Genomic DNA, 27,349 nt, shown 5'->3' with positions numbered 1-27,349 from the left:
CACTCCCATTGCAGAACAGCATGTTGGTTATTTATAAGATAGCACATGTTCAAAGTTTCCTGGTTGGCTTGCCACTTTTCATACTCTTAATATAGATTGAAAGTGTGATCTGCCTTACGTGTGATGACAATAGATTATTAGCAATTGTAACTGATAAAATTCTGTATCCACTAGGACTTTTGTATCAATTTAATAATTTACTAAACAAAGTAAGTTTCATTTTTTTAGTGCTCTTATTCTTTATTGTGAGAGTAGCTTATTATGTTAGGTGTTGTTTTATTCTTCCATCTACAGTACCTTCCTTAGTCTCTAAGGTGCATCACAACTGCTCTGCTGACATAGGCTGATTTTTTTTCTCTCTCTAAGGAAGCAACTATAACAAAATATAATCTGGTTATAGAAGAACAAAGTAAATGAAATAATTTATTTTTTTATTTGCTTGTTCAAGATTCTAGTCAGCTTTGATGCAAGTATTCAGGGAATTCATCCCTCTAGTAAGTATCACACATCTACACCTAATTTTCAGTGTACTTAAATATTTCATGGGAACTGTCATTTATTTGCAAATTCTAATGGCAAGGAACAGTATAATTCTGGACTCTTCCCAAATTCATACAATCAGAATTGCTTAAAAAAATAAGCTACTCCCTCTCAACTTCCCTGCTGTTGGGGTTTTATGAAGATTCAGCTTTATAAACAGTCATACACGAACCATAACAGTGTCAGCTCCTGGCTGTTTCTGTTATGGACTTGAGTTTTCCCTCAAGAACAATCAATCAGGTTAGTATCTAGTGCTTTTAAAAACTTTAACTGCTCCAGCCCCCTACACAAACATTACAGTTCTTGAGCCTCCTTCACTCAACACTTTACATTCTCCCTGGAATGTCTCTGATACATAGGAAAAAAGGGAGATTTCAAGACAGACTGAAGGAGAAGCATAATTATATTTTAGTAATCCATTTGCATGGGTCCACACTCCTTATCAAGCCAACTAGTTCCAACATGTTGTCGTCAAGACCTGGGGAATTATTAACTAAGCTGCTGGACTGCTCTCCAGGACTGACATTAGAGTAAGCTGTTATATTAACAATAAAATAAACTGTTAGCATTGTGTTATAGATATACAGCATAATATTGGCTTTTCGCATGTATTAAGATGAATGCTATATGTACAATGTTAAAATGGCTTTGCTGTAATAGTCAATATAGTATGTTTGAGCTGTCTGCTTAGTTAGGATAACATTCAATGAACAGACGATGAGGACCCTGCTGATTATCAACACTTGCCGTCTGCAGAAAGAAAGAGCCAAGGCCCAAATTAAAAGGTGATAAGAAGAGAATTAAAACCACAAGCCAAGAAACATGCATGCTCTAAAAAGGTGGACCTAAAGAGTGGCCATGCTAAACAGTTCCTGAAAAGTGTAAACTAGTTAATATTAAAGTTTGAATATGCATAAAGTCTATGAATATGCATCAAGTTGATGCAATAGAAATGGTATTTAAAGGGTGTTTCTAAAACACCAGGTGTGCTCTTGGTAGAGTGCCCTTTGCTTTATTGTCTTTGTTTCCTATTGTCTTTCATATTAAACATTTTAAAATTTACCAGAACAGTCAACATTGTTTTTCACAATTTCAATTTAACTCTTTATATTGCAAGCTTTACCTACCTCTGTCATGGAAGTTATTCTGAAACACCAAATGCTATGTAGAAATCAAAAAGTACTTTCTAAGACTTGAAGCTGCTTAAGACCATGTAGTTTACGACTGGCTCATATCGAAGTTTACATTCATTAAAATCTCTCACTGAAGAATTTCTCCTACTAACATTCCAATATTCTATAAAGCCTGCACATTGGCCAAATCTCATTTATGTAGTCTCAAGAACCTTAGAATTAACTAACTACATATGAGAGGAAACATTTTTTGGGTACATCGGCACCATCCACTACAAACACAGTTTTCAAAGAAACACAATAGACTAAAGATTTCATTGCTTTAATAAAAAAAAGCATAATTGGTACACTTTGTTCAGAAAGAAATCTTTTCAAATTGCGTGTCTTGATACATAGTGACTAATCTAATACAACACTGGGAAATAATGGCCTTTTTAGAACCAAAATAATTAGAAACAGCAAGTCCAAGAAAATACTGCAGATGTTCTTATGTACAGTCAGTTTAACAATTGTAAGTAGCACCTCCTTGGGGTTTAGATATCTCTTTTAATAACAAAGTACTTCAATGAACTGATTGTATACTGGAACTCTGTTATAGGTTTGTTGGGGGTTGGGTGTCCTTCCTTTTGTTCCGTCTCTCCTATGGAATTTTTTTCCCATTAGTTGGGGGGAAACCTGATGGTACTTGTTGGATGCTTGAGAAACACAGGGAGTTTGGCTGGGCCCAAGGGGGAAGTGGGGGCATGGGAGGGGAAGGGTAGAGACAGCTGGGGCTGGCTGGTTTCTTAGGCTTGAGAGCGAGACACTCTCGGAGCTGTTGCGGCTGGGAGAAGGGAATTCGCCATCACCCAGACGGAGCTGCTGCTTCTTCTCCTTCTTCCCTCTTTGTTGGTGGCCTCGCACCCCCTGTCCTGCCGGGACGTGTGGCAGTGCCAGGCACCGCCGCGGAGCTGCTGATACACCTCAGCCACCGGCCCAGGATCTCTGCTCATCCCTGCTGTGCCAGCTGAGTGTTCCTCAGAGCCCTGCAGGAGCACCGGGACTGACTGCCCGAGGGGGTTTGTGAAACAAAACCTCTCCTCCATCCCTTCCCGTCTCAGCCGAGAAGGCTGTCAGGGGTCCCTGGTTCTGTTGTCTTGCAAATGCTGTAGTTATTGTTGTTTGTGTGCCTGGTTATATGTGAGATGTTACATAGTGATTCGTGTCATTATGGAAACACACCATGGGATCAGTATACTGATCTTAAAGATCAGTATAATATAAGATATAAGAATACTGATCTTAAAGTAAAACATGGACATGAGACAAAGGAAAATATGATTTCATTATTTTTGTTTAAATCCCTTTGCTGTGAATTGCTAGCTTTTGCTGTTATGTATTTTTGCCACTATGTAATTGCTTTAATTATGAATACTCTTTATGTATAAAGAAACAACGGGCTTGTGCGAACATGCAGAAACTTGTCACTGCTGTGACCTGCTTGCTAGGAGTGTAAGCTGACCACATGTTGGAGCTTTGTCCAGAGCTGGGCGGGGCTTCCAGCCACTGCTGCTTAGGAGATAGCCAACATGTTCGGGATTGCCCGGACTTGTACCCCAGCACAGTAGGCATGACACAGCCCCACAAGGAACTGCCTATAAAAGAGCCAGTGACCAGGGGTAATGCGGACGTGTTGGTGGAGCTGAAACTCCCCACGTCCCCAGCACTGCTTGCTCATCCCTTATCAATGAATTAATAAATTGCCTTATTGATTAACCAACCTGATTGTGGTGAGCTATTTTTAACATTATACATACTAGTAAAGAACTGTTATTCCTATCCCTGGATCTCTGTCTGAGAGCCCCTTGATTTCAAAATTATACTAATTTGGTGGGAGGGGTTTACATTTTCATTCCAAGGGAATGAAAACTCCTGCCTTCCCTACCAGACACCTGTCTTCCAAACCAAGACAAGATTCCGTCAGAACTAACAGCATAAATGACACTTTTTTTATTCCAGTACTCAGTATTTAGAATGAAGGGTTTAAGAGCAAATCTCAGGGAAAAAAAAAATCTCTTTTGGATTGACATGGCAGTGAGATTTCTAATTTCCACACTTCATGCCTTCAGTGAAAATCTGGTAATGAAAATATTTTATAAAAGAAAATTCATTTTGAAGCAAAAATGTATTTTTAACAACTTTATCAAAGGAGAATAAGTAACTAAGACACTGACGTTTATGTGTAAACTCATTCATATTCAAACACCTAAATATCTGGATATCAAATATAAAGTTTTATAATTAATACAATACACAATGACGATCATTAAGACTCCTTAAATATTCTGTTATTTGATGGCCTGTTCCCAAGAGAGCTAATCACTTCCTATAAATCAAGCCAAGTCAACATTTCTGGCAACTCAGTTTTACCCAAGTCCCCTTTAGGCTCCTTTTGTTTTAAAGAAATGTAAAATTATAAAATATCTCTCTTTGACTGTTGCCACTTAAAGAAGGAAAAGAACTTAGGTTCATTTCATTCTACTTTAGTTCTTGAAAATCAGACATTCAGCCTTAGTCTGTCATTTGGAAGCTGTTTATAAAGACCAAGGCACATCCATGGAGTGATTTATATACCTGCTGTATGTGGCTGGATGAAAGTTATCGGGGCAGTTAAAGAATGCACTGTATCACTTTCCTTCCTGTGTTACTGTGCAACAGGGGACATTATAATGGTTTATGATACAAAACTAAAAACGTCTTGATCTATCTGGAGCTATAAAAAGTTCTAAAGCTATTTGAAATAATGTCAAATATGCACTTTTGAGTAGATCAACTATCCTTTTGCTATTGACATGAATTTCATATTTAATACTTGGAAGCACTTTTACAGTTGAGAAACTTTATTATTAAATCTTTACGTTATTTTCTGCATGTTAGCAGTAAATACTTTTAAAAATGAAAATTCTAATCATGCTTTTAAAGCAAGGTGGATTTTTACCTAAAGATGTAAAATTCTGTAGACCTCTCTGCATTTTTACATGATGGCAAGTTGACTCAATGAATGGCCACTCACAAAGTTCAGAAACTACTTTCCTTAATATCAGCAGCAATGCTTACTCAGAAGTGTTACAGAAACTGTTGCAGGGGCTGTTTGATAACAGGTTATGAACTCATGGTAATTTTTAGAATCAGATTAAGCTTCAAGAAAAAATATGGAAGATGATGAGGAACATCATATAAATATCAATATTATATTTTGTTATAAAATCAAAAGAAGAAAAGTATTTGCATATTTGAAAATAAAATTTCCAGTTTGTTTGTTTGTTTGTTTGTTTGTTTTGCACCCATACAGAATTTTAAATTATGAAATAGCATATGCTGGGTCAGTTGGAAACGCTAAAGAGATTTTTATTCAACATTTTTATTTACATCCATAAGGAAATCTTGCTCTTTATTATTGTATTTTTTTTTAATAATTTTTAAACTAACAGAAGATTACAGTTAGAGAATCAAGAATATGAAGGTTAAGAAGCTCGAAGGTTAAGAAGCATACAAAATACGCTTTACTGTGTGGCACAATATTTCATCTCATATATTTTGGCCAGTTTTAATTATTTGACTACATTTTTAGTCAACTATCACAAAAGTATTTTCAAGGGTGTAAAAACAGAATCCTATTCCCCAGAAATCAAGAAGATGAACTACTAGATGAACTAATAGATCAACAGGAATTCCTTCTCTGTGAGCAGAAGCAACTGAAAGAGTTTCTTTATAGTTAAGAAGTTTACTTTTATGGATGGATTGACTATTTCACATTTACTGTGAAGCTAAGTGCACATCTAAGCGTCTTTCACAAGTAATCCAATGTACCATGTACATGTTTCTAGTTATTTCATGATAACCACTCTACTTATCCAAAGCTGAAGATCAACAGAACACAATGTTAAATAGAAAATAGGAATAAAGAAATGAAGCAGAGGTATCCTAATGTGGGTACAATATCAAAAATGAGAAGGTATGGCAAGGAAGAAGGAAGGAATAGAAACCAAAAAGGAGAAATAGAACACCAAAAATATAGTACCAAATTAAGGCAGCTCATTAGAACCTCCATCTGAAATATTAATGTTTCAGAATTTTTTTTGTATTTATGTAAACTGTAACTGTTCTGTCAAAACTATTTCAAAGAAACCTTTTCCTTCCCTGTTCTGTCAAGGAAGCCAGGTGCTAAAAGTCATGATTATTCTGACTGAAGGCTACACGACCAAATTTTGAACTTTCTCAGAGGTTAACTAAAGTTATTGGGCTGTCCCATGTTTTTAAATGAGCACTAGTATGCATTGTAAATTCAAGAACTGATGTAGTTCCTGGAGGGCAATACCTGTTGCCTACATCACCCCAAGAAGAAAATATATTTTAAAGAAAACAAGAAGAGCTAGTAATTAATAAATAATATTGCCTTTGCAGTCTTTCACTTTATCAAAGACTTTTTACCTACTGACAGAAGAAAATGTAATCAGAGCAGGAAAAAAATAAGCTACAAGTATTACCTCATAAATTATATGTTCTTTAAAAACACAATCAGATAATAAGGCATTAACATGTGTGAAATAAATTCATATGTATGTGCTAAAATTAATCTCATAAAGAATAATTTTAAAATTACAGTATTTTAATGTTATTAAGGATTACTGCTTATTCAATTTGCTACATTTAATGTTTTCTCTTTCTTTTTTTAGTCAAGAACTGTATTGTAAGTTTCTCAGTCAGCCACTGAGCTTAAGGCTCTGTAAATGGCATTGAATTAACTGCCTGGTAGTGACTAATATTAAAAATGATTTCTCAGAGAAACAGAATATTCTTATCTCTGTATATTAAATTCTAAATAAGTCCATTAATTTAAAATCAGCAAGGCATATTTTAAAAAGTAAAACTTGTTCAATGCAACACCACCCCACTTACCTGGAGTCAGGAACTCAATATAAGCAAAGTAGTTTATTAGGAGGGTTCTATCTATATTAACTGTTGTTAATTTATAAATAATGGGAAAAAAGGCAGACTCTACTCAAAAATATTACTGGAAAAAGAGGACAACATGTGTAAATAATCTCTTTTTATACCTCTGTATAGTCAAAGAGACTAACAACCTTTCAGTCTTCAGAACTGCTTCATTAGCTAGCTGCTGGTGGTGTTTAACATGCAGTAAACCTCAAAGTAAGCAAGACAGGAAGTTTATGTTAAGCAAGTACTGCACAATGGACCTTCAAGAATTATATTTCTATGCCAAAATAGGAAATGTGTTTAATATTATAAAATAATCCTTCTGAAGGGAAAGCTATGCATTATCATGATGGCCAAAGTCTTTAACACAACTCCTGAATTTAACACTGAGTGGAAGTAGGCTCTACTTCAAAGGACAGGTCATGAGCATGGCTCTTAAACTAAGTTTTTTAATTGAAAGAAAAGCACTACTAAGGGTCTGGGTTGAGCATTGCCCATGACCCAGAGTCTTCCCATGCATTCTGCATGTGGGTTATTTGATGGCAGTTGATGGGTCCTTTCCTCAAAAGTCTTCAGGCAGTAACCATAAAGGGTTTAATAATAATGATATGCAGTCCATCTTGTGGTTGAAAAAAGCCTGTATAAAACTGACTATCTTAGAGTCAATTGTAATAGATTTCAAGGTAAAATTCTCACTTCGATAAAATATTTTGAGAAAAAATATTTTGGTTCCATTTTCAGACCAAATATCTGCAAGACATTTAATGATCTAAATAATTCACTTTTCTGTAGACAATGCAAGCTTAGACAATTAGTGTGGTTCAAAAGCAGCATATTTTTAGACTGAAAAAAAGAATCAGTAAAATATCTGTATTACACACATCTTAGGGTTTTTACTTCAGACCACTCAGTTTTACAGGCTGAGCAGATATGTCTGGAAGCAAACCTCTTCAATAAGCTTCATCCAAAATGAATCCAGCTTATGCACTCAAGAAACCAGACAATGATCCAAACAAATTGTGGTAAGTGGGTACAATCAAGCAATTCCCTTCAAAGTCACACTCCTATTCAAAACAACATATTGCTGTAGATGCATGCTGGTTTTCTTGGTTTGTGATTTAAGAAAGATATTGAGGAATAAAAATAACACAATTGAAGTGCATCTCTTTACATACTTTGCAGGAGGATATAGGACAACTTTGTTTTGCAAGAAACTAAGCTTTTAATTAATTTTGTTGTATAAGTGACTGTTTTAAAAAAATTGAAGTGCTAGTGAAAAGGAGCACTATTAAAAAGAAAATGCAAATTCTTTGGCAATATTGGTTTGAGATTCCATATTTACCTCGGCTCTTACAATAATGGTATACTGTCCTTCATTTTTTGGATGATGGTTTGGTTTTTGTCTGTGAACTAGATATCATTTTCTCCTGTGTGCTGCAATAGCTAATAGATAGATTAACATTGTCAGAAAAACTGCATAGATTTAAGAACTACATGCAGGTCTGATCTTTGACATATGCAACTGTCCTGTGTGGGCCAAAAGCCAGAACACTGTTAGTTGACTGATGGCTGGAACACCTTTAAGATGTATCTAGGACAGCTTTGCCAGATGTATAACATATGTTACTGAACTGAAAAATTACAAGAAGACAGGAAAAGATAAAGCTTGGAAATCCAGTGAAGGGATCTGATCAAAAATATTTTTTCAAAGTACATCAGCAGCAATGGAAAATTAAAGTGTTCTTTTGATGGACTGAGTCACTGACTTTATTGTAGAACTTTAATCCTACCTAGAAGAGTGAATATATCATATACCAGAAAAGATCAGAATTTCTACATGGAAACCATTAATTATTTTAAGGGTATGTCTGAGTGTAAGGAATTTCCTTTCAGATCATGTAATCATGAGCCAGTTATATTGTTGGTTTATGTGGATTTTTCCACCAGTTCTAGAATAGAAAGCAAAACTAAAATGCCTTGCTCCATGGGATTATCTAAATGAATACTGCCTACTCAGCTGAATTTGAGTTATCATACAGACAGTTATCTTCAAAGCAATTTTTTTAAGTGACTAATGTATCCACCCTTCCCTGAAATCTAGAATTTTTTTCATGTTACTTTTCTGCAGCAGGTTCAGTAAGACAAGTGAGCAGGTTTGTGATGTGAATCACATTATATATTAATCAATATGTTGGATGGAAAGTTGAACATGAGTCAGCAGTGCCCTGGCAGCCAGGACCAAGCCTGTCCTGGGGGGCATCAGGCACAGCATGGCCAGCCAGGCAAGGGAGGGGATTGTCCTGCTCTGCTCTGACCTGGGGCAGCCTCACCTTGAGTGCTGGGGGCAGTTTTTGGCTGACAGAATATAAAAAAGACATTGAGAGCATCCAAGAGGCAGCAAAGATTGTGAAGGGCCTTGAGGGGAAACCGTATGAGAGCAGCTGAGGTCATTTGGTCTGTTCAACCTGGAGGAGACTGAGGGGAGACCAGGGGAGACCTCATTGCTGTCACGATTTCCTTGTGAGGCAAAGAAGAGGAGCAGACACTGATCTCTTCTCTGTAGTGATCAGTGGCAGGACCTGAGGGAATAGCCTGAAGTTGTGTCAGGACCTGAGGGAATAGCCTGAAGTTGTGTCAGGGAAGGTTTAGGTTGGATATTAGAGAATGGTTCTTCACCTAGCATGTGATTGGGCACTGGAACAGGCTCCCCAGGGAACTGGTTACAGCGCCAGCCCAAGAGAGTCCAAGAAGTATTTGGACAATGCTCTCAGGCACATCGTGTGACTCTTGGGGATGGTCCTGTACAGGGCCAGGAATTGGACTTGAGGGTCAGTTCTAGCTAAGTGTATTCTGTGATTCTGTGATGCTGTGAACTGTAAAACTAAATGAGGAAGGGAGTAAAACAATTTTTCAGCACTTGTTGTGCTATGGAAAATAGGGGCACCTACTGAAAAGTAAACAAGTTCAAAGCAAACCATACCTACTGTTTTTTAATATTATACGTACTTGAATAGTGGGGGGGTTGTTTTGTTGTTTGGTTTGTTTGTTGTTTTTTTGGGGTTTTATTGTTTTTGTTGTTTTGGGGTTTTTTGGGGTTTTTTGGGTTTTTGGTTTGGTTTGGTTTGGTTTGGTTTTGGGGTTTTTTGATTTTGGTTTGGTTTGGGGTTTTTTTGGTATAGTTTTGTTTTTAAAGAACAGTTAAAAATTATAGAAGTAATGTCAGAGACTAATTTCAGAGACTTTGGTTCAGAGTGTCTCTAAACTGCAGATCGCCAAGAGCAAGAGTCAACACCAAGACAACTTTATTCCATTTTTGGTCTGTTGTTAATTTTTTCCCTTAACAATCCTTTATTTGCTACTGTAAGAGACAGAAAAACAAAACTAGAGATCCATTAATCTCTGGCTGTTCTCTTAGGTAAACCTGTCTTGTGGTTTTGAGGATTGCATGTAGCTTCTCATTTGCTGTAGATGTCAGGGAAAGGTTCTTCACCTGGAGAATGGTCAGGCACTGGAACAGTGGGAAGTGTTCAGAGCACCAGGCATGACAGAGCTCAAGAAACATTTGGACAATGCTCTCAGCACATGGTGTGATTCTTGGGGATGGTCCTGTGCAAGCCCAGGAGTTGGACTTGGTGATCCTTGTGGGTCCCTTCCAACTCAGATTATTCCATGATTTTGTGGTTCTGTGAATATGTCTGTATTGCACAGGATGCCTCTCACATGCACCATGGACCAAAAGCAAATTCAGAGGTTCCCTGGAGTCAGTGGAAATTGGCATGTTTTAAAACTGAATTTCTTTGTAAATTAATGATAAGAGAGGGAGCTAAACCATTTTCCAGGACCCTCTGGAATTAGAAAGATGCAAAGAAGAGCTATTTCTGTGAGAACTATGTTGCAGATTCTGAATCCCACTGAAAAAATATGAATGATGTATCAAGCAAGGTCTATGAATCCCTTAACTTTGTATAATTTTCTTTAAAGCTAATGTTCCTATTTTTAATTTCTCTGTTTACTAAATTTAAAACCAACAGATTCTTCTTCCACTTCTTTAAATTTTTTCAGTTCTTTCAGCTCTTATTCAGACCAGTTTTACAGTAGATCAACTTCTTTATTTTGAAATTATACAATATGAACAAAATTAAAGGACAGCAGAATCATGCTGATCGGCTTTTCAGAAACAGAACTTTCAGGCAGTTAGAAACAGCTATCAATCCAAACCATAAATTCAGATGAAACTACTGGGAATGCTCAAATTTAAATAAGTAATATATAAAGATGTCCAAATAGGGAAATTCAGTGCTTAATTATTCATGTACAGAAACAAAAGATAACATATATTGTTATATATGTACAAATAAAACTTATATATATATGTACACACATACATGTATGATAAACTTGAATTAACTGAAAAGGTTCTTAGGAATGAAACATACTGTTTTGTAGGACTCTGATGGTCTTATCAGGAAGTAACTCATGTACCATTTATAAGGATCAAATGAGTATACAGAGACACATCTGCTAAAAGCTGTTCATATTTCTCCTGATTCTCTTTTCTTTCCTATCCACAGAACTGTTTTATATACCAATAGAAGGTTTTAGATGTCTGGAGTTTAGCTTGTACTTGAGAGGCTGAGTACAGGTATTTAATTTCTCGTCTACTCAGTTGCTTCGTTTTACAAAATTCTAGGATGCTCTTTTTTCTGTGTAAAAGGACAGTCACAATCTTGCCACATATATATATTCCTTCTTTGCATATATTAGGGGGTGATGTGTATGAAAAGAAGTTACTTTCCTATAAATCTAAGTTCCTATGTTCATTTTCACCCAACTGGAAAAGGCCTATTCCAATATTTGCATTTGGAAATAAATATTGAAACAGTATCTTTTTTTTTTTTTGTTCTATTTGGCTGCTTAGAACATCAAAAATTCTGATTAATGCAGTAAAACTCTAAGATCCTGAACTTAAGAAGCAATTATTTTGAAGAGTTTTTTCCCCCATTCAAAGTATATTTTAAAAACCTCTTATTCTCAGCCATCCCAACAGCTGCTCAAAAACTTCAAAGTACAATTTTCAGATCTCAGTACAAAAGAGCCACTATGCCAACTGAAGAAAAATGGTTTGCTAATTTTAAAGCTGTAGTGCTTTTAAATTAAAGTTTTTGCAGTATTTAATTTTTCATAGCTCTATAGGTGGACTGGAACAATCTGTGAACAAAGCTGCTTGTTCAAAAAACAATTCGGTTTTAATGCTACAGAAAGGAAAGTGCTTATTGCACTTTGTGGGCTTGTACTGTATTCATGATGCTTGAATGCATGTAGCTAGACAGACTTTTGGGACACAAAAAACCTACTTAGGGAGTGTGTGTGTCAAGAGCGAATATTTCTGAAGAGAGAACTGTTTTTTCTAACTCTGGCAGATAGTGCAATGAAAGATAGGCTCTCTTCCTGCAGACGTTATGTTTAAACAATTGCATTTATTTATTTTAAAGCATCCCAAGAAGAGGTATTTTATTAATATTTCCTAAAACTTGATACACAATTCATCATTTCCATTTTTTCTTTCCTATGACCACACTGAAAATGAAATGGTGTATCAAGCAAAGGTTATGAATCCCAATTTCCCACTTTAGTGGAGACTTGCTATGACACGTATTAGAAGACTCAGTAGTCACATAAAAACCCAGGTATTTTTTAGTGTGTAGAGAGGATTACACCCATTGTTAAAGGAGGCCAAATGATCAAATTCTTTTTACACAGCAAACATTTAATGAGCTAGAAATTTTAAATAGCTCTTTGTCTGTTTATATTTTCTCTGAATAATAAAAAAAAGTATCACAGCTCTAAAATAAGGAGTGTCTCTGTGGTATTTAACAAGTTGTGGTGGCTGAAATTAAGTCTTTTGATTAACATTTTTAAAAAATTGTTTTTCCCAAACTTAACTCATCCCTATACAAAGTTAAATCAAGGAATCATAATTTTTTTTCTCTTACTGAAATGGTTTTTGCCCTCCTGCTGCTGATTGCAGTATGCCTGAAGTTTCCACAGTCCAAGAATCCCTGCCACCATAGATTTTTTGCTAGTGAACCAAGGTTGGCATAGCAACTTGGGATACTACTCAAGAAATCTGCCCTAAGGGATTTAACCCTATCAGCTGGAAGAAGCCTGAGATTGCTATGGTTTTCTGTTCTACAGAGATGAAACTGCAACTTGTGTAAATAGAATCCAGAAGAGGGAAACAACATTTTTTATTAATTGTGAAATGGAGGTTTTCTTCTGTCAGATCAGATTAGGTTCAGTACTTAGATATATGACAACACTCCTGGTACTCTGTCTGTCATGCATCACAGAGTGGGCATCAAAATATATCAGTTACAGTGCAGGGCACTTAGATAACCAGAATATATGCATCCAAAGCTTAAACTACAATGACATTGCCCACAGCCTTAAATACAAAGAAAACCACTTTGAGGCAAAGAATGCTAAAAATTCAGAGGGCAATGTCCATCATCAGATTGAGAGCAAAAACACAGGGCAGTATTAGATAAAAATCACATAAATGAGAGATGCTCTACCATGAAGGCTGGCATGTAGAGGACTAAGAATGAAGAACCACTATGATATAAATGGTATTTCACATTGTGTAATAGGAAAATATCAGACCAAGGACAGAGTTCTGATAGATGCTAGTATAGACTAAGAGGAAAGCAAATAGGATAGGATTTGCCTTGTAAAAGGATGAATGGTTCACAATATAAATTGTAAAATTAATAAGATATTAAACAGGCTTATAATTTGATCATAACACTTCTTATTCTTTTTAAAAATGAAATTACACTCAAGGGTAATTGAGACATACATAGAAGGAAACAAAAAAGCAGAATTTGGGTTCCCTGCTCAGTCTTCAAAAGATATTGTTGGTGAGCCAGTCATGATCTCTAAGCAATTCCTATTATTTGAGAAAAATAACATATGTACAAGTAAGCAAACAGACTCCATGTAGAAACAATGATATGAGGTTTTCATGCCATACTAGACTATTCAGACAATGACATCATTAGAGGCATCTTTCTGAAAAAGAATTTTGATACTCTTAAGATCAATGGGCCATACTAGATAATACTCAGATTTTTTACAATACTGTATAATGCAAAAAACAGCACACTATACATTTTCAATTGTACAATACTATATCATGGAAGTAAATGCCATTTACAGGTTTCCGTTTTTAACCTTGAAGCATAAAAATTAATATGAATTCTACATGTTAATGCATTTTCCCGTCTGCTTAATCATTTTCCATTGCAAATTTTAATACTTTTTCTCAAAGTTTACTAACCAGCAGGTTTATTAGTAGTTTATTGAGGCAAAATTTTATATGTTGCACCTGTTTACCTCTTCACATTTTTTTTTATTTCCTCAAAGTCACTTTGTTCTCTCTTTGAGCAATAGGAAAAAAGCCCTATGTATCCATAAGTAACAAATTTATCATGTTGTTATCATCATTACCTGCCAGTGTGGTAAATTCTATCATACCACTGTAAATTTCCATGACAGTTTTGTAAGCATGTGTCATAGGATACAGAAGGGCATCTGATAGAAAATGAAGGCTGAGAAAAATATCTGCAACTTTTTTTTTTTTCCTTTCAAAAGAAGGTTTTACTCTTTAATTAAAGTTCTTTGCTATCGCTCTTATTTGTTAATATTTTCTCCACCATAAAAATAATTACCTTAGATTAGATAGTGTTCTAAAAAAAAAAGAACAATGCCAGGTATTTTAAAACTGCAGGATTTAAAAAGTGCAGGATTGTATTTAACCAAATTTTTGTGTGGAAAAAAGGAAAACACACCTTAAAATAAAGGTGTTGCCCTGCATCTCAAAAGAACACTGGAGCCAAACCTACTATACTCACAATGGTCTGTGCCAGATATAGTGAAAATATTCTTTCTTAATACTATATTGATTAGAAACACAGTTGGGATAAAACATTTAAAGCTTACCTTTTAACTTTCAAATTTCACTGAGCCATTCAAGTAGTGGTAATGTTTACAGGTATTAGAGTCAGAAGAGAGAAAAAGTACACTAATAGGATGAATCTTTATACCACTGAGAGCCATTATTGAACATTAAGTAATATTACAAACTAATAAAAAAATTTTATATTATTTCTCAGAATTGCTTCACCTTTAGAGAAAAGCTATCCCTCATGTACCTCAGTGCTGAATAAATACATACCTACTCTTATAACTTACTCTGTGGGTTATAGAGGTTTCTTTCCGCATATCAGCAATGCAGCCAATGCTTGGAGCAGCACCAAAGAGCAATGGGGACAGAATAGTGGCAGCCCAGCTCCCAGCAGGGCAGAGAGGGGTGAGCCCAAGATCCAGGCACCCGATCAGACAAGGATATGTCCCTCATTTAATGAGGTAGATATTAATAAGGTCTCATTACAACGCTGCTCGTATGAGCAGAGGCTCACCCACAGAAAGGATGAGGCAGTACAGGACTGGGCTCTGGTGGTGAATTCTCTTTGCCCTAAGCAGCAAGTTGCCTGTCTTCCTCTGAAACCCAAAGCAAGAGCTTCCCTGCAGCTCCCCTACCCCTATCGTTTTGCCTGTCCAAATCTACAGGTATCCTCTCCTCTCTCCCCTGAGTTTGGCCACTCTTGTTTTTCTTAAGTACCCATAATTGCCCAATAGTTAGTTTCCTAGCAACTTATGGGAAAAATTCCATAAGTACAAAAGAAAGAAACCCAACCTCCAACATAAGCATACATCAGCCAGTCCAGAATTGTAATTAATCAGAACATTTAAAAGAATTTAAAACCATTCAGTAACAAGGGATTTGAAAAAGAAGAGCCTTTTCTTTGAAAAATATTTTCACTGAATTTGTTACTTTGTATTTAGAGAAAAACAGTGGAAATAAAACATATCCCACTATTTTAAGCTGTTTTGTCTTGGTGCCACACTTAAAAACTCTTTAAGAGTTGAACCTGGAAAACAGAACAATGACATCAATACAACTACTTAATTTATAAGAAAAATCAAGCAGCATACCTTGTTAATCTCTGCTCTTTAATAGTTGTTTTCTTCAATGAGTATTCAGTTAATATCTGCTTAATATCTTTACAATCATGACTCATTACGACAACAAAAAACAATGCCAAAGGCCTAATACCAAAAAAAGCATCCTCATTCTAAATAGTTTGTTATGAATACATATTATAATATTGGCTTTTTGCAAGTATTAAAGTGGATAGTATATGTATAACATTAGAGTAACTTTGCTATAAAGTTTTTATTTCTGCTTAGACATATTAGTGAAATAGCTGATACAGTTATACTTGTGGTAATTGAGCTGCTTGTTTGGTTGGGATAACATCCAGTGATGTAGATGAAGACCCCTGCTACTGATATGCCAGCTCTCAGCACTTACCGTCTGTAGAAAGAATGGACCAAAACCCAAGCTGGAGGTCATAGTAAGAGCAGAGAAAACTACGACCAAGAAATGCACATGCTCTAAAAACATGGGCTCAAGGAGGAGCCATGCTAAACAGTTCTTCGAACATGTAGACTAGTTTGGGGAAAAGTTTAAATATGCATAATTTTTTATGAATATGCAATAGTCTGATGCAGTAGAAAAGGTAACTAAAGGGTGTCTCCAAAATAGCAGGTGTGCTCTTGGCAGATCGCCAAGCACCCAGCCACTAAACTTCACTTTATTTTTTCCTATTGTCCTTTATTAAACTTTCAAATTTTACCAGGACAGTGAACCTCATTTTTCACACACTTAAATTTAGTTTTAAATATTTAATTTAAATGTATTTATTTAAATATTTAAATTTTAATAATAAATATTATTAAATATAAACACATTTTAAATTAAGGCTGTCCATAATGAGGAAAAGGGGAATAAGCACTTTCCAAAAGGTGGATAAAATTTAGCTGCCTTGTTACAATACCCTCAGTCAGCAGGTCAATACATATATACATCAACCATCAATGAAGCAATGAATTTGCGTTCTGTCATGACTGTGACCTTCTTAATTTCTTCATGAGATAAAATATGAGGTATTTTATTTCTTCTGTAATTTGCATTTATTTTAAATAGAAATTAAAAACGTTCATTAAGGTTGCAGAGATTTGCGAGATGTTTAAGGCTTCCAGAAGAAAACTGAAGTTTCATTCAGGTGGTATTCTAGTACAAGTCAGACCTGAGGTTCTCTGACAGAGTTTTCTGAGGTACAGAACTGAAGCCAGCAGGAAGAAAAGGACAGCGTTCAGCCTCTCAGCATTTTGTGTTCTTTGTCTCCACCTTCTGATTGGAAGGAATGTGAGTTACAGGGAGTTAAGGCATTGTGATTTCTAATTAATTTGGAGAAATCTGGGAATAAAAGTAAATAACAATGGAGGAGAAACTCTCAAATAGAAAAGGCAACAATAAAATACTGAACATATCATCAGTACAATTATTTTATGAAGGCACGTTATGTGACACCAGATTGGTGCTTGTTGCTAATTTAGATTCAGTAGTCAAAAACTAAAAGCAACAATAAATAATCACATGAACTGGTTATAGATTGAGATATTTGCTGGGGAGAAGAAGAAATATGGGGTCGAATTACAACATGAGCTTGATTTATCTGGATTTAAGCAATAGTTTAAGCAATAATGGGTAATAATCAAGTCACCCCTATTACAAAAATTGCAATCGTGCTTCTCTACAGTGTTGGTATGAAAAACAGAAGCAAGGCAAATTCTGTGGCTCTAAGGACAAGACAGGGTAAATTAAAAGGACTGCCTGTACTTGTCACATCAGAATATCAGCAGAAGATACTTAGAAAGAAAATAGAAAGTGGGAAGAAATTTATTTGAGGAGAAAAGAAAAAAAAGGTAGAGAAGATACTGATAAGAGTATCTCATAGGTGATGGATTTCTGTGATTAACAGTTTAAATTACTTAACAATATTTTTTTCTTATGTACCACTTTCACAACTTTGTTTGAGGAGCAAAATTTTTCAAATAATTTTATTTTCCCCAAAGACTTTCTGAAATAATTAAAGGCTTTTTATTGAAAAATAAAATAGATTATTTTTTTTTTCACTGTAATATTTAAGTGTTTTAGAACTTTGCTGCACTGGCAGAAAAAAAATTAATGTTTCATTAAAATTCTGCTCCCAAAAGAATGTGAACAGATTCCCCATTGACAAAAATCAGCCAGCATATGTTCTCATTTTAATAAAAGCATACTAATTTCTAAAACATAATAAAGCCTACCTGAAAAACAGCCTGTTTTAAAATTCCATCTGCCATTATTTTCTGTCATGGTCCATAAATATTTTATGAACTGTCAAGCTGATTTATGTATCATAATTGAAAGGGAAAACTATTATCCAGCAAAACTGAGTAAGTTAATGAAAGAAAAAACTGAAAATAATGATATTAAAAAGAGAGTATTAAAAATTTATCAAAATGCAATGGAACAAATGTGTCTAGAAATGTTAAGCACGGCAAACTGACAAGGTATGTGAAGATGTATATTACATAACTTGTAGGAGGTTTAGGTACTACTTAATGCAAAAAGAAATATTTTTTTTTACAATAACACCTTGAACCCGAAGATGGAGCTGTTGAACTGTTTATTTAAAAAGAACTAGAAAAAGTGAGAGCAATACAGTTACCAAAGGAAGATACTGTATTTCTGGATTTTACTTTCTTAGTATCTTGAATGGCATTGCATGCTATATTGTGAGAAAGTCACTTTAAATGGTCTTTCATGTGCATATACATTTCACTTGCTTATCAGCCATTTCACTCCTCAAATCTTCCTGTCCACAGATGAACTACAACTCTCAAACACTCCTTTCCTCACATTTGAGACAGTCTTTCAAAATGTTTTCAAAACCTTTTTTTAGATTTCTTTCTGGAAATCCTTTGGAATTGAAATAATATATTCTGCAGCAGTGTCAAGTGTAAACAATTTTCCCATTCCTTCTCTCTATTTAAAGAGTGTGTGTGACCAGGTTAAAGACACACATTTTATAGGAAAAAAAAAAAGTATCAAGAAGTCAGTAAGTCACACAGAAAGAGCCACACAAAATGAAGTACGAGGGAAGTGCTTTAATCACATTTTAAAGTAATTAAATATATTATTCCATCTCCATCCTTAACAAGCAGTGAGAAAAATCCTTTGTTTCAGTACTTTCTGAGAAAAAATAAATTAATTCTGCATTAACTCCCTAATTTAGTTTTTTAATCATCCAAATACACTAGAAATACATAGCGTCTGATTCCCCACTGGCTTGTATTTTTTATAGGCATTATACAAAGTATTAACATTATGCAAAGTTCCTTTTGCAGAAGAACACAAATGAAGAAAAATAGTTTACATCACTATCAGACACATAGAAGTCTGGGAACTTAGAGACACATAGAGAATTCACTCCCAAGTCCTGGGTAGTTTAAACCTTCCCATTTTATATGACCATGCCCTCAGAAGGTGCATTTGACATATAAATTTTCTGTTGTTTGAGGATTCCTTGCTCAGCTTTAAAATCAGACTGAGCTAATTCAACAGCTTTACATAAACAGGGCAAAAGAGCCTGCAATGAGTTAAATTCAAGTGTAATATATTTACATCCTGTTCAGTGCATTTAAAATCTACTTGGGCAGCAGTGCAGATACTACTTAAGCACAGAGAAACTGAGCTCTTGTAAATACAATAAGGGGTTTTGCCTATTGGAAAAGTGTCTCGGTTCAAGATGAGAATTAGTAGGTGGATTGTTCCCACATAGGAAAACAAACCTTCCTGCTCCAGCCTGAGGAGGAAGATACAATAGACTCAGGTAAAGAGAGGTCTCTTCCCACTTCTTGTCCAAAGGAGGAACCAGGATATATTAGATCAAATTAACAATATTCCTATGCCCACTGAGTTCAAAGGAAATGCCATTCACTCCCTTAAAGTTTCACATCAGGTACATCCTACTATTTCATAAAATATTTTTTTCCTGAATCTTTCAGCCTTAAAATCAGCATTAGTGTTGCAAAATCAAGTTTCTTCACATTAATTTATCAGAAAATTAAATTAAGTCTGAATCTTGTATTGGTCATGAGCAGTTTAGAATGAGCCTTAAATTATTAATTAATACATTGCTGTATTATTATAATGTTTAATTGGTATAGTTTCAATTAATTTATTTAGAAATGAAAATTCTATAAAGAGATAGGAAAATATTTAAATCATGGCAACTGCTAAACATTTTTTAAAAGTAATTATATTTTGAGACAGTTTTTGTAAAGAGATTTCTGTACCAAAAGATTATATAAATAGCAACTCTTTTTACTTAAATTATTTTTCTCAATCATGCTAATAGTCAAATGGTTTTCTAAATCCAAGTATTTTAATGACAGGTTGTCGCTGTAGGACACAGAATGATTCACATGGACACAGTTCAATGTATGATAAGGAAAAGGATGATTTTATTTCGTGACTCCAGTATTTATAGATTCTTGACAATGACCAGGGATTGGATAGTCAGGTTACCACCTTCCCAATCTCACTGGTTGTGAGAAACGTCCATCAAAAGACATTTCTTAGAAAGAATGTATACACATCTATGTTTATAGTTACTTTCCTGGGAAAGTGGCTCGAAACTATGAAAACAAGATCAGAAGGTTTAATTTTCAAGGCGACAACAGGTGGTATTTCTAAACTGCCTATTCATGGTAAGTACTGTGCAGAAATATTACCATTTCTATTACTCATAATTTTAAAGTCATACAGGAGAAATAATTTCAGTTTCTAGTCTATCCCATTTAAGTGCAACCATTTAGACAAAAAGTCTGCAAGATACAAACTATATTATGTTTTGCAAGTGAATCTTTATATTTTATTTCTGACAACTACACTACTCGTGTTTTCTAAGTTCAAAAAGAAACTTCTGTATCATATAGCACACCAAAGTTAAAAATGCAGTATCTTTTTAGTGAGCTGGAAACTTCTTTCAGATGATTCAGAAAACTCCAATGTAATTAAGACACTTCAAGAAATATGCTCCACATTGTAATTAAACTAAAAAGTTTCATTAATTAGTTAGGGTAAAATATAGTACCAAAAAGGTCAATAAGTATTAATAAGTATTAATTAATAAGTAAAAAAAACTCAAGAAAACAAACAAAAACAACAATAAAAACCCAACAAATAAACAAACCGAAATGAAAAGTCTCACATTCTTTACATTAGTCTGAAACTCAGATTGTACAAATAACACTCCAATGCAATAAAATTGAAGTGTCTTTTTTCGAGCAGACAATGTCTATTATGCCTACTCAAACCAAAGAAATACGCTGATATTTTAGTGACTATGTACTAAAATACTGCATATGGGTTTCCCTTTTTTGTCAGAGTAGAACTTTGAATTTCATCTTTGATCACAACCAGACCATAGAATAAGAAGATCCAGCATGTATGTACAGCAATTAAATAACCTAGTTTAATACTCTCAGAAAGCTGAAACAATTTACTATGTTCAAATTTCGAAACCTCACTATCCCTACCCTGGCATTCAACTTTTTTGGCATATGGGAAGGTGAAACACCCCTCTCTCCAGTACCCTCTGCTCATTTTTGTGGGAGGAAAAAATCAAATTAGATAATCCTTTAGCTTTCCTGCATCCATCTGCAAATTCATAGATGGAAAGGAATTTCAGTTCCACTGGGTGAGTGTAGATGGGTAAGGCGCTGGCAGGTGTAAAACAAAACGCACAGGGGAAAGCTCCTACATTATGGAACAGCATGTCCCAGACGGCAACACAAAACTACCAGGCTGCGAAGAGGATGCTTCCAAGTAACCAGCAACAGGACCAGAGGAAATGGCCTCAAGCTGCACCAGGGGAGGTTTAGACTGGATGATAAGAAAAATCTCTTCACTGAAAGGGGCTGTCAGGCATTGGAACAGGTTGCGTGTGTTGCCCGAAGGAGGGTGGGCAGGAGGAAGAGGAGGAGGAGGAGGAGAGGGTGCCCCCGCCAGGTACCTCTGGGCACATCGTCCTTCTCTGCCCTGGAGCTGCCCGAGCAGAGGCGGTCGTGGGGCTTTCCCGGCCGCAGCGCCCAGCTCAGCGCTTGCACCTCTGGGGAAAGCAGGGAAGGGAGGGGAGGGGAGTAGGCTTTCACATCCTCAAACCCTGGGGAAACATCTGCTGCTGCTGCCGCCGCGGTGCCATCCGAAATCGTCCTGTCGGTGTGTTTGGTTAACTAATCCCAGCCCATCCCCGCTCCAGGGACAGCTCCTCTGAAGCAGCCAGGCTTGCGGCAGCGCGGACTGTGCCCGGCCAGAGACACGGGGAACCGGCATCGTGCTCACTGCAGCTCTTCCTTAAAAAGATAAAAACCGCTGAAGTTCTGGCTGCAGAGCCAAGGACCTAAAGGACTAAACCAAACACTGTCGTGGGCATCCATAGCTCTGCTGCTGCATCCGTCTTCACTGCACTACTAGAGAAAGACAAAGCGTCTGGAATCCGAGGGCATTTGCATGCTCCTGTGGCATTCGAGTATTTAGAATCTGTGCTGCTGTAGAAAAGGGATTTTCTGAAAGATGGAGGGAAGGAGAAGAGGGGTGAGACACAAGGAATTCTCTGGGAAGCAAATAAATTTTCTGCCAGAAAAATAAAGTTTTGATGGAAGATTTGGTATATTGTTACTTTTCCAGAGAATTAAAGCAGTTGTTTTTTCAAAGAATCAAGAATGATCCACAGAAATCCTGAAGCAAAGTAAAAGGCAGATGTAGCAGAGAGGACTAGCCTGGACACTAAACCAATTCATCCATGTGCTTCTTTAGGCATGGATCACTTCAGAATGTTGACAGTAGACACTCAGCCTTCCCTGGCAAATTTACTTACCAGGATAAACAGGATAGAATCCCTGTCAATAAAATCCAAGACAGTTTAAATTGCATTTCATTCTACAAGATGAATGCAACAAAACAAGGGTCATCCTTGTGATGTCTTCCATCCTGTGCCTTACCTGGGTTCCATGTCTTTACCTCTCCCGTCATCTCTTTCTAAATCTTTCCAGGAGAAGGCAAGAAGTTAGAGAGGAGAAAGTCAATCTGCACCACTGAATGTAGTTACTAGTGTGAAACATTATATTTGATATGGAAATTACTGAGAGTCAGTAAATATAGACACCAGTATGGCATTTTAAAGGCTTGTTACTGTAGAAGCTAAATTTTGGAAGTTTTTTTTCATTCAGGTAAATGTAGAGTTATGATAGAGTTATGTTATCAGACAGAGTTCTGTGTTTTCAGTGTGTTGGCTTAGCCATACAGTGCCCACACTGCATATAAAATATTCTCACTACTACTACTAAAATAGCTCTCACTACAACTTGCTATGTGTGTCCTCTTGAAGGGCTGCGTTACAGCGGTAGGCATGAACCAAGTTTCGCACCAGGAGAAATTTTATTAAGAGGTGCTCTCCCTTATTACTAAGCAACAGAAAAAAATTGAGTATGCAATGGCCATACTTGATAAATCTCTTTTCAGGAAAGAATTCAGTACTTAAACACTGCCATGCTCTTCTATGCACTGCTTTTTCTGGAGCATTACCTCTACTCTTACTGTGATTTATAGACTGGGACTTCAGAATCTTGGAGAAACAGGAGCAAATTGCATCTTTTAAGTTTACTGCCACACAAGGACAATAGAAGAGAATGACTATTTTCTGATGGACCTGAAAGGCAGACAAGTGCTTTTTAAAAGTCAACTACCTTGTCAGTTGAACCAGTTTACCAACGATATCCAAGTCTGTTGAAGAAGATGTGTATGGCTTTTATGAGGAGCCTTGAGAGTAATCATGGTTTTGCCAGCTTTGAAGAGAAAACAGTAATTATTTCCTTAAATTCTATCTATTCACCCCTCCAGTAGGGGAAAATTACCCTTTATTTCCACTCCAGGATATTGTGCCTTTAATATATCCCTTCTCAGGTTTTCTGAGTCCAGCAGCAGGTGCTGAACAGCAGCCCAGTGTTGGAAAAACTATTGAATCCCTGGCAGATTACAGTGAGAGGAAACCTCACCAGCATCCCCATCGCAGGTGAGAGAGTGCAGCCTGACCATGGGAGACCTCCTGGAGGAAAACAGCCAGGACAGAAGGTGGAAGTCCAAGGTATGACTCAGAGGTAAAGTAAACTATTTTTTTTAATCATTGAAGAAATTTAGGAGGTGCTTAACAAATAAATAAAATGAGTTTCTGAATTCCATCCCCCAGGGTCCTACAGGAACAATCTTATAAAATACATTTGTCCTGGATATTTGAACAGAATATAACTACTTCAATAGAGTGTTTGCATGATTCATTGTTCCTGCTGTAGCAAAGAGGTACCAGTCAGCAAATTCTAATGAGAATTCTAATGAGAATTCTAATGCTAAAAAACCCAAAACCAACTTTGAAGGTAATTAATGTGTTTGGTTTTTTTCAATCTATTTATGTAAAATGTGAAGTTATTTACCATAGTTCTAATGAACACCGATTTTAATGCAAACCAAGAAACCCAAATCACTCCAAAGTCAGGAAATCCCCTGGATATTTCTGTGTATATTAGTATTTCCTGACAAGTTGCAGTACAACACATTTAGAGACCTGTTCCAGTGTCTAGTTGATCAGAGAACAGAAGTTCTTGAAGACTGCCATCACATATTGGTCAAAGTACCACATTATCCTCTTATTTTATATTAGTGTCTTACACACAAATTTGAGTCTGATAATTTTGTAGTGATTGCAGGACCAAAATGGAAATTCACTCCTTATAACATGAAGTACAATTAGCTTGATAGTTTCAGAATTTTCTGATAAAAATTGTGGAAAGCATGAATACCTGCCCAGTGCTTGTAAGGATAATTAACAATAAACAATATGTTTGAAGCTAGTTTCAGTGACTTTCATAGAGAAATAAATAGAATAAAATTTGATGGTATCTCATGCTACATGCTCATAGATGGAGACATTTCTTAGAACATGATAGAGAAATGTAAATAAACTCCTAGTTCCATTCTGCTATGATGTAGTGCAGTTACTGCACAGTTAGCAAGACTTTATACATGTTATTGTCACTAAAAAGTCTCTAAGTGTCATAAATTCTGACAGTAGTTCTGGTTCCTGCTTTCTGTCTTCAAACTTTGCATTTTAAATCACTTCTTGCTTACTACAGCCATATAAAAGAACTGTAAGGAACCCAAGAAACCACAAGGGATAAGAAATAAACTATATCATTTTCCTTCTTTTTTCTTGCCCATACCATGTAATTTTCACTCTTATTTCTCATTTGCTGGTTTTTTCATTTTCATATGAAAATTAGACCTCAGACATCAATCAGAAATGTTCAGCTAGCTTTTTCTGCAAGCCTGTGGAAAAGTGAAGGGGAAGGAAGATTTGAGATAAACAATTTTATCTGCCCATTGATTTTTCCAATGCAAAGAAAAGCAGGCAGAGAGAGACATACTATGGCGCACAGAGACACACCTGAAATGAACACAGACAAAATCTGAAACTGAATGCCATCAAGTTAGAAATCTGGATTACAGTCAAGAAAGTGCTCTGAAATGTACAGTAGTTCCAGGAGGCAGATAGAAACTGTCTGATGGCTTTCCAATTTTATTTTGTTCAGGAAAGTTCACTATTAGACTAAAATGCTGACTCTGCTGAAGTTGTCAGGGAAAGTCAAACTGAACTCAGGGACAAATCTTGAAACAGATATAGTGCAGCATAAATTTCTTAAGGAAGCGGTGTGTGTTCTCCCAGACCTTGCATTTACAAGTTTTACTGTGATGCTGAGGTATTAATTACAAATGTGTAAATATTGATATGAAAAGTAGATGAGTTTTTAGGTACTATTTTTAATGAGACTGCAGAAACAAATTCCAAATTTTAGTTGTATGATTCAGAGCCCAACTACCAGCCCCCAGGCATGTGATGTAAATTGCTAACCTTTCTAGATATCAGTCCCAAGACATTCCACAGCTAAGTGGAGAAGTTGTGTTGAAAGAGAGATCAATCAGACAATTTGCAAGCAAATTCTACACTCACTTTCTCCACTGTGTCTGGGATGAACGCAAAAAAAAAAAAAGAGACAGAAGCAGCCTTTGAGACAGTTGAGCTGTGGTATATAAAACAACTGCAGCAGAGAGGAGCTTCTCTATTGTGAGAAGATGTAGCACTATGGCTTTGGCAGCCCACAACTTTGAACTTCTCTAGCAGTCTTTTGCATCTACTGAGCAAAGCAAACTCTGTGAAGCTCTGTAATAGCAAAGCAAATGTGAGAAGCTGATGATGAAAGCCATTCTAAGACTGAAGAATCAGAAAAAGAAAAACAGATGAGAAGCTATTCTCCATGTATTCTTAGTCTGTATAGGGGAGCTGCTCTGTGCTAGAAGACCAGGCCTTCAGAGTGTTTGCCTGTAGAGTCCCCTTCTCTCATTCATATGACAACAGAATTTTATATCCTTTTCTCTGTGGTCTCAAGTCTTCCTTGCAGTGGTTAGGAGGATGACCTCAGAATTTGACCATACAGGTGTATTTGTAATGGGGACCTGGTGATGAATAAATATTTACCAGTTTGTAAATATTATTCTATTTGGATGCCTTTACGCAGAGGTTATGGGGATTGCAGAACAAACTAGGTTATCTGACAAGTCTGATAAAGAAAATAGGTGATTTCTTGCCCCTGCTGAAAGCTAACACAACTGAAGACAGTTTTTTCCAAAGCTGAGAAATGGAAAATAGGAAATTCTATAGAGTTAACTTACAGACTTGGTCATAACCATTTTTAAAAGAAATAAGTAGTTTACTCATGCTGCTAGTAGGTTTTTTGATTTCTCCAAAAGCCCATGTAGTCCAGCATTTCATCCAAGACTGTGGATAGTTAGTAAAGTCATCATGCTTCCTCTGAGTATTTTCTCATCATGTGATGATTTGTTGATCAGGGATTCATGTCCAGGAGATTGTGTGTTTTAGTTAACAGTCATGGATTCACTGATTTGTCTTCATGAATATATACATTTGCTTTTTGAGCACATCACTTACATTTCAACTCCCTACTTACAGCTAATTTGTCAATGTGTTAGGCAAAAATATCCTAGGCTCAGATGGTTTATCTGAAGGTCTCTCTACCAGTCACCTCAATCCACCTGTAAAACTGATCATTTATTCCTTCTTTCTATGTGTGATCTTCTAACCAATTATTTATCCATGTGAAGATCTTACCTTTTTCTACTGTTTCTTTAAGAGGCTCACTTGAAGTATTTCATGCAGAACTTACTGAAATAGTTGTGGTTGCATTATATTAAATTCCCCATGGCTTTTGTATAGGAGAAGTTCCATCCCCAGTGGTTCCTCTGCTGAAGGAATAAGCATTTTCTCCAGAGTAATCATTACTCTGGACAAATAATCATCCAGGAGTAATGCAGTATTAAGTATTAAGCAGCACATCGAGTGAGAGGTATCTCAATATAGGATTCCAGCCTCTTCTACATTTCAAATATTGATGGAAAATTACCTTAGGCAGTACTTCGGTACTTAGTAAGGTAAAACTTTTAACTACCTGTAGAAATAGAAAGAAGAAAGTTTAATCAGAGGCAACAAAGTGTAAAGCAATAAGAAATGTGCAACTTGAAAAACAACAAATGAACATTATAGACATTCAGACCT

At 36.0% G+C, this 27,349-nt stretch overlaps 1 protein-coding gene across 1 annotated transcript in view; it reads left to right on the top strand.

The window, feature by feature from the left end:
• Positions 1-3,177: 3,177 nt before the first annotated feature.
• The window catches only part of SPMIP7 (sperm microtubule inner protein 7), a 39,778-nt gene continuing 15,606 nt past the window's right edge, over positions 3,178-27,349 (top strand). The window contains 3 exon segments of the mRNA XM_088051533.1: positions 3,178-3,331; positions 23,423-23,524; positions 23,527-23,740. Of these exon segments, the coding sequence (XP_087907659.1) occupies positions 3,178-3,331; positions 23,423-23,524; positions 23,527-23,740 (470 nt within the window).

Source organism: Pseudopodoces humilis, chromosome 1, assembly GCF_049639895.1.
Source record: "Pseudopodoces humilis isolate 2021_Gansu_Grassland_sample_001 chromosome 1, ASM4963989v1, whole genome shotgun sequence".
In the NCBI taxonomy this organism is placed as follows: Eukaryota; Metazoa; Chordata; class Aves; order Passeriformes; family Paridae; genus Pseudopodoces; species Pseudopodoces humilis.
This window is presented reverse-complemented; position numbering and strand designations above follow the sequence as displayed.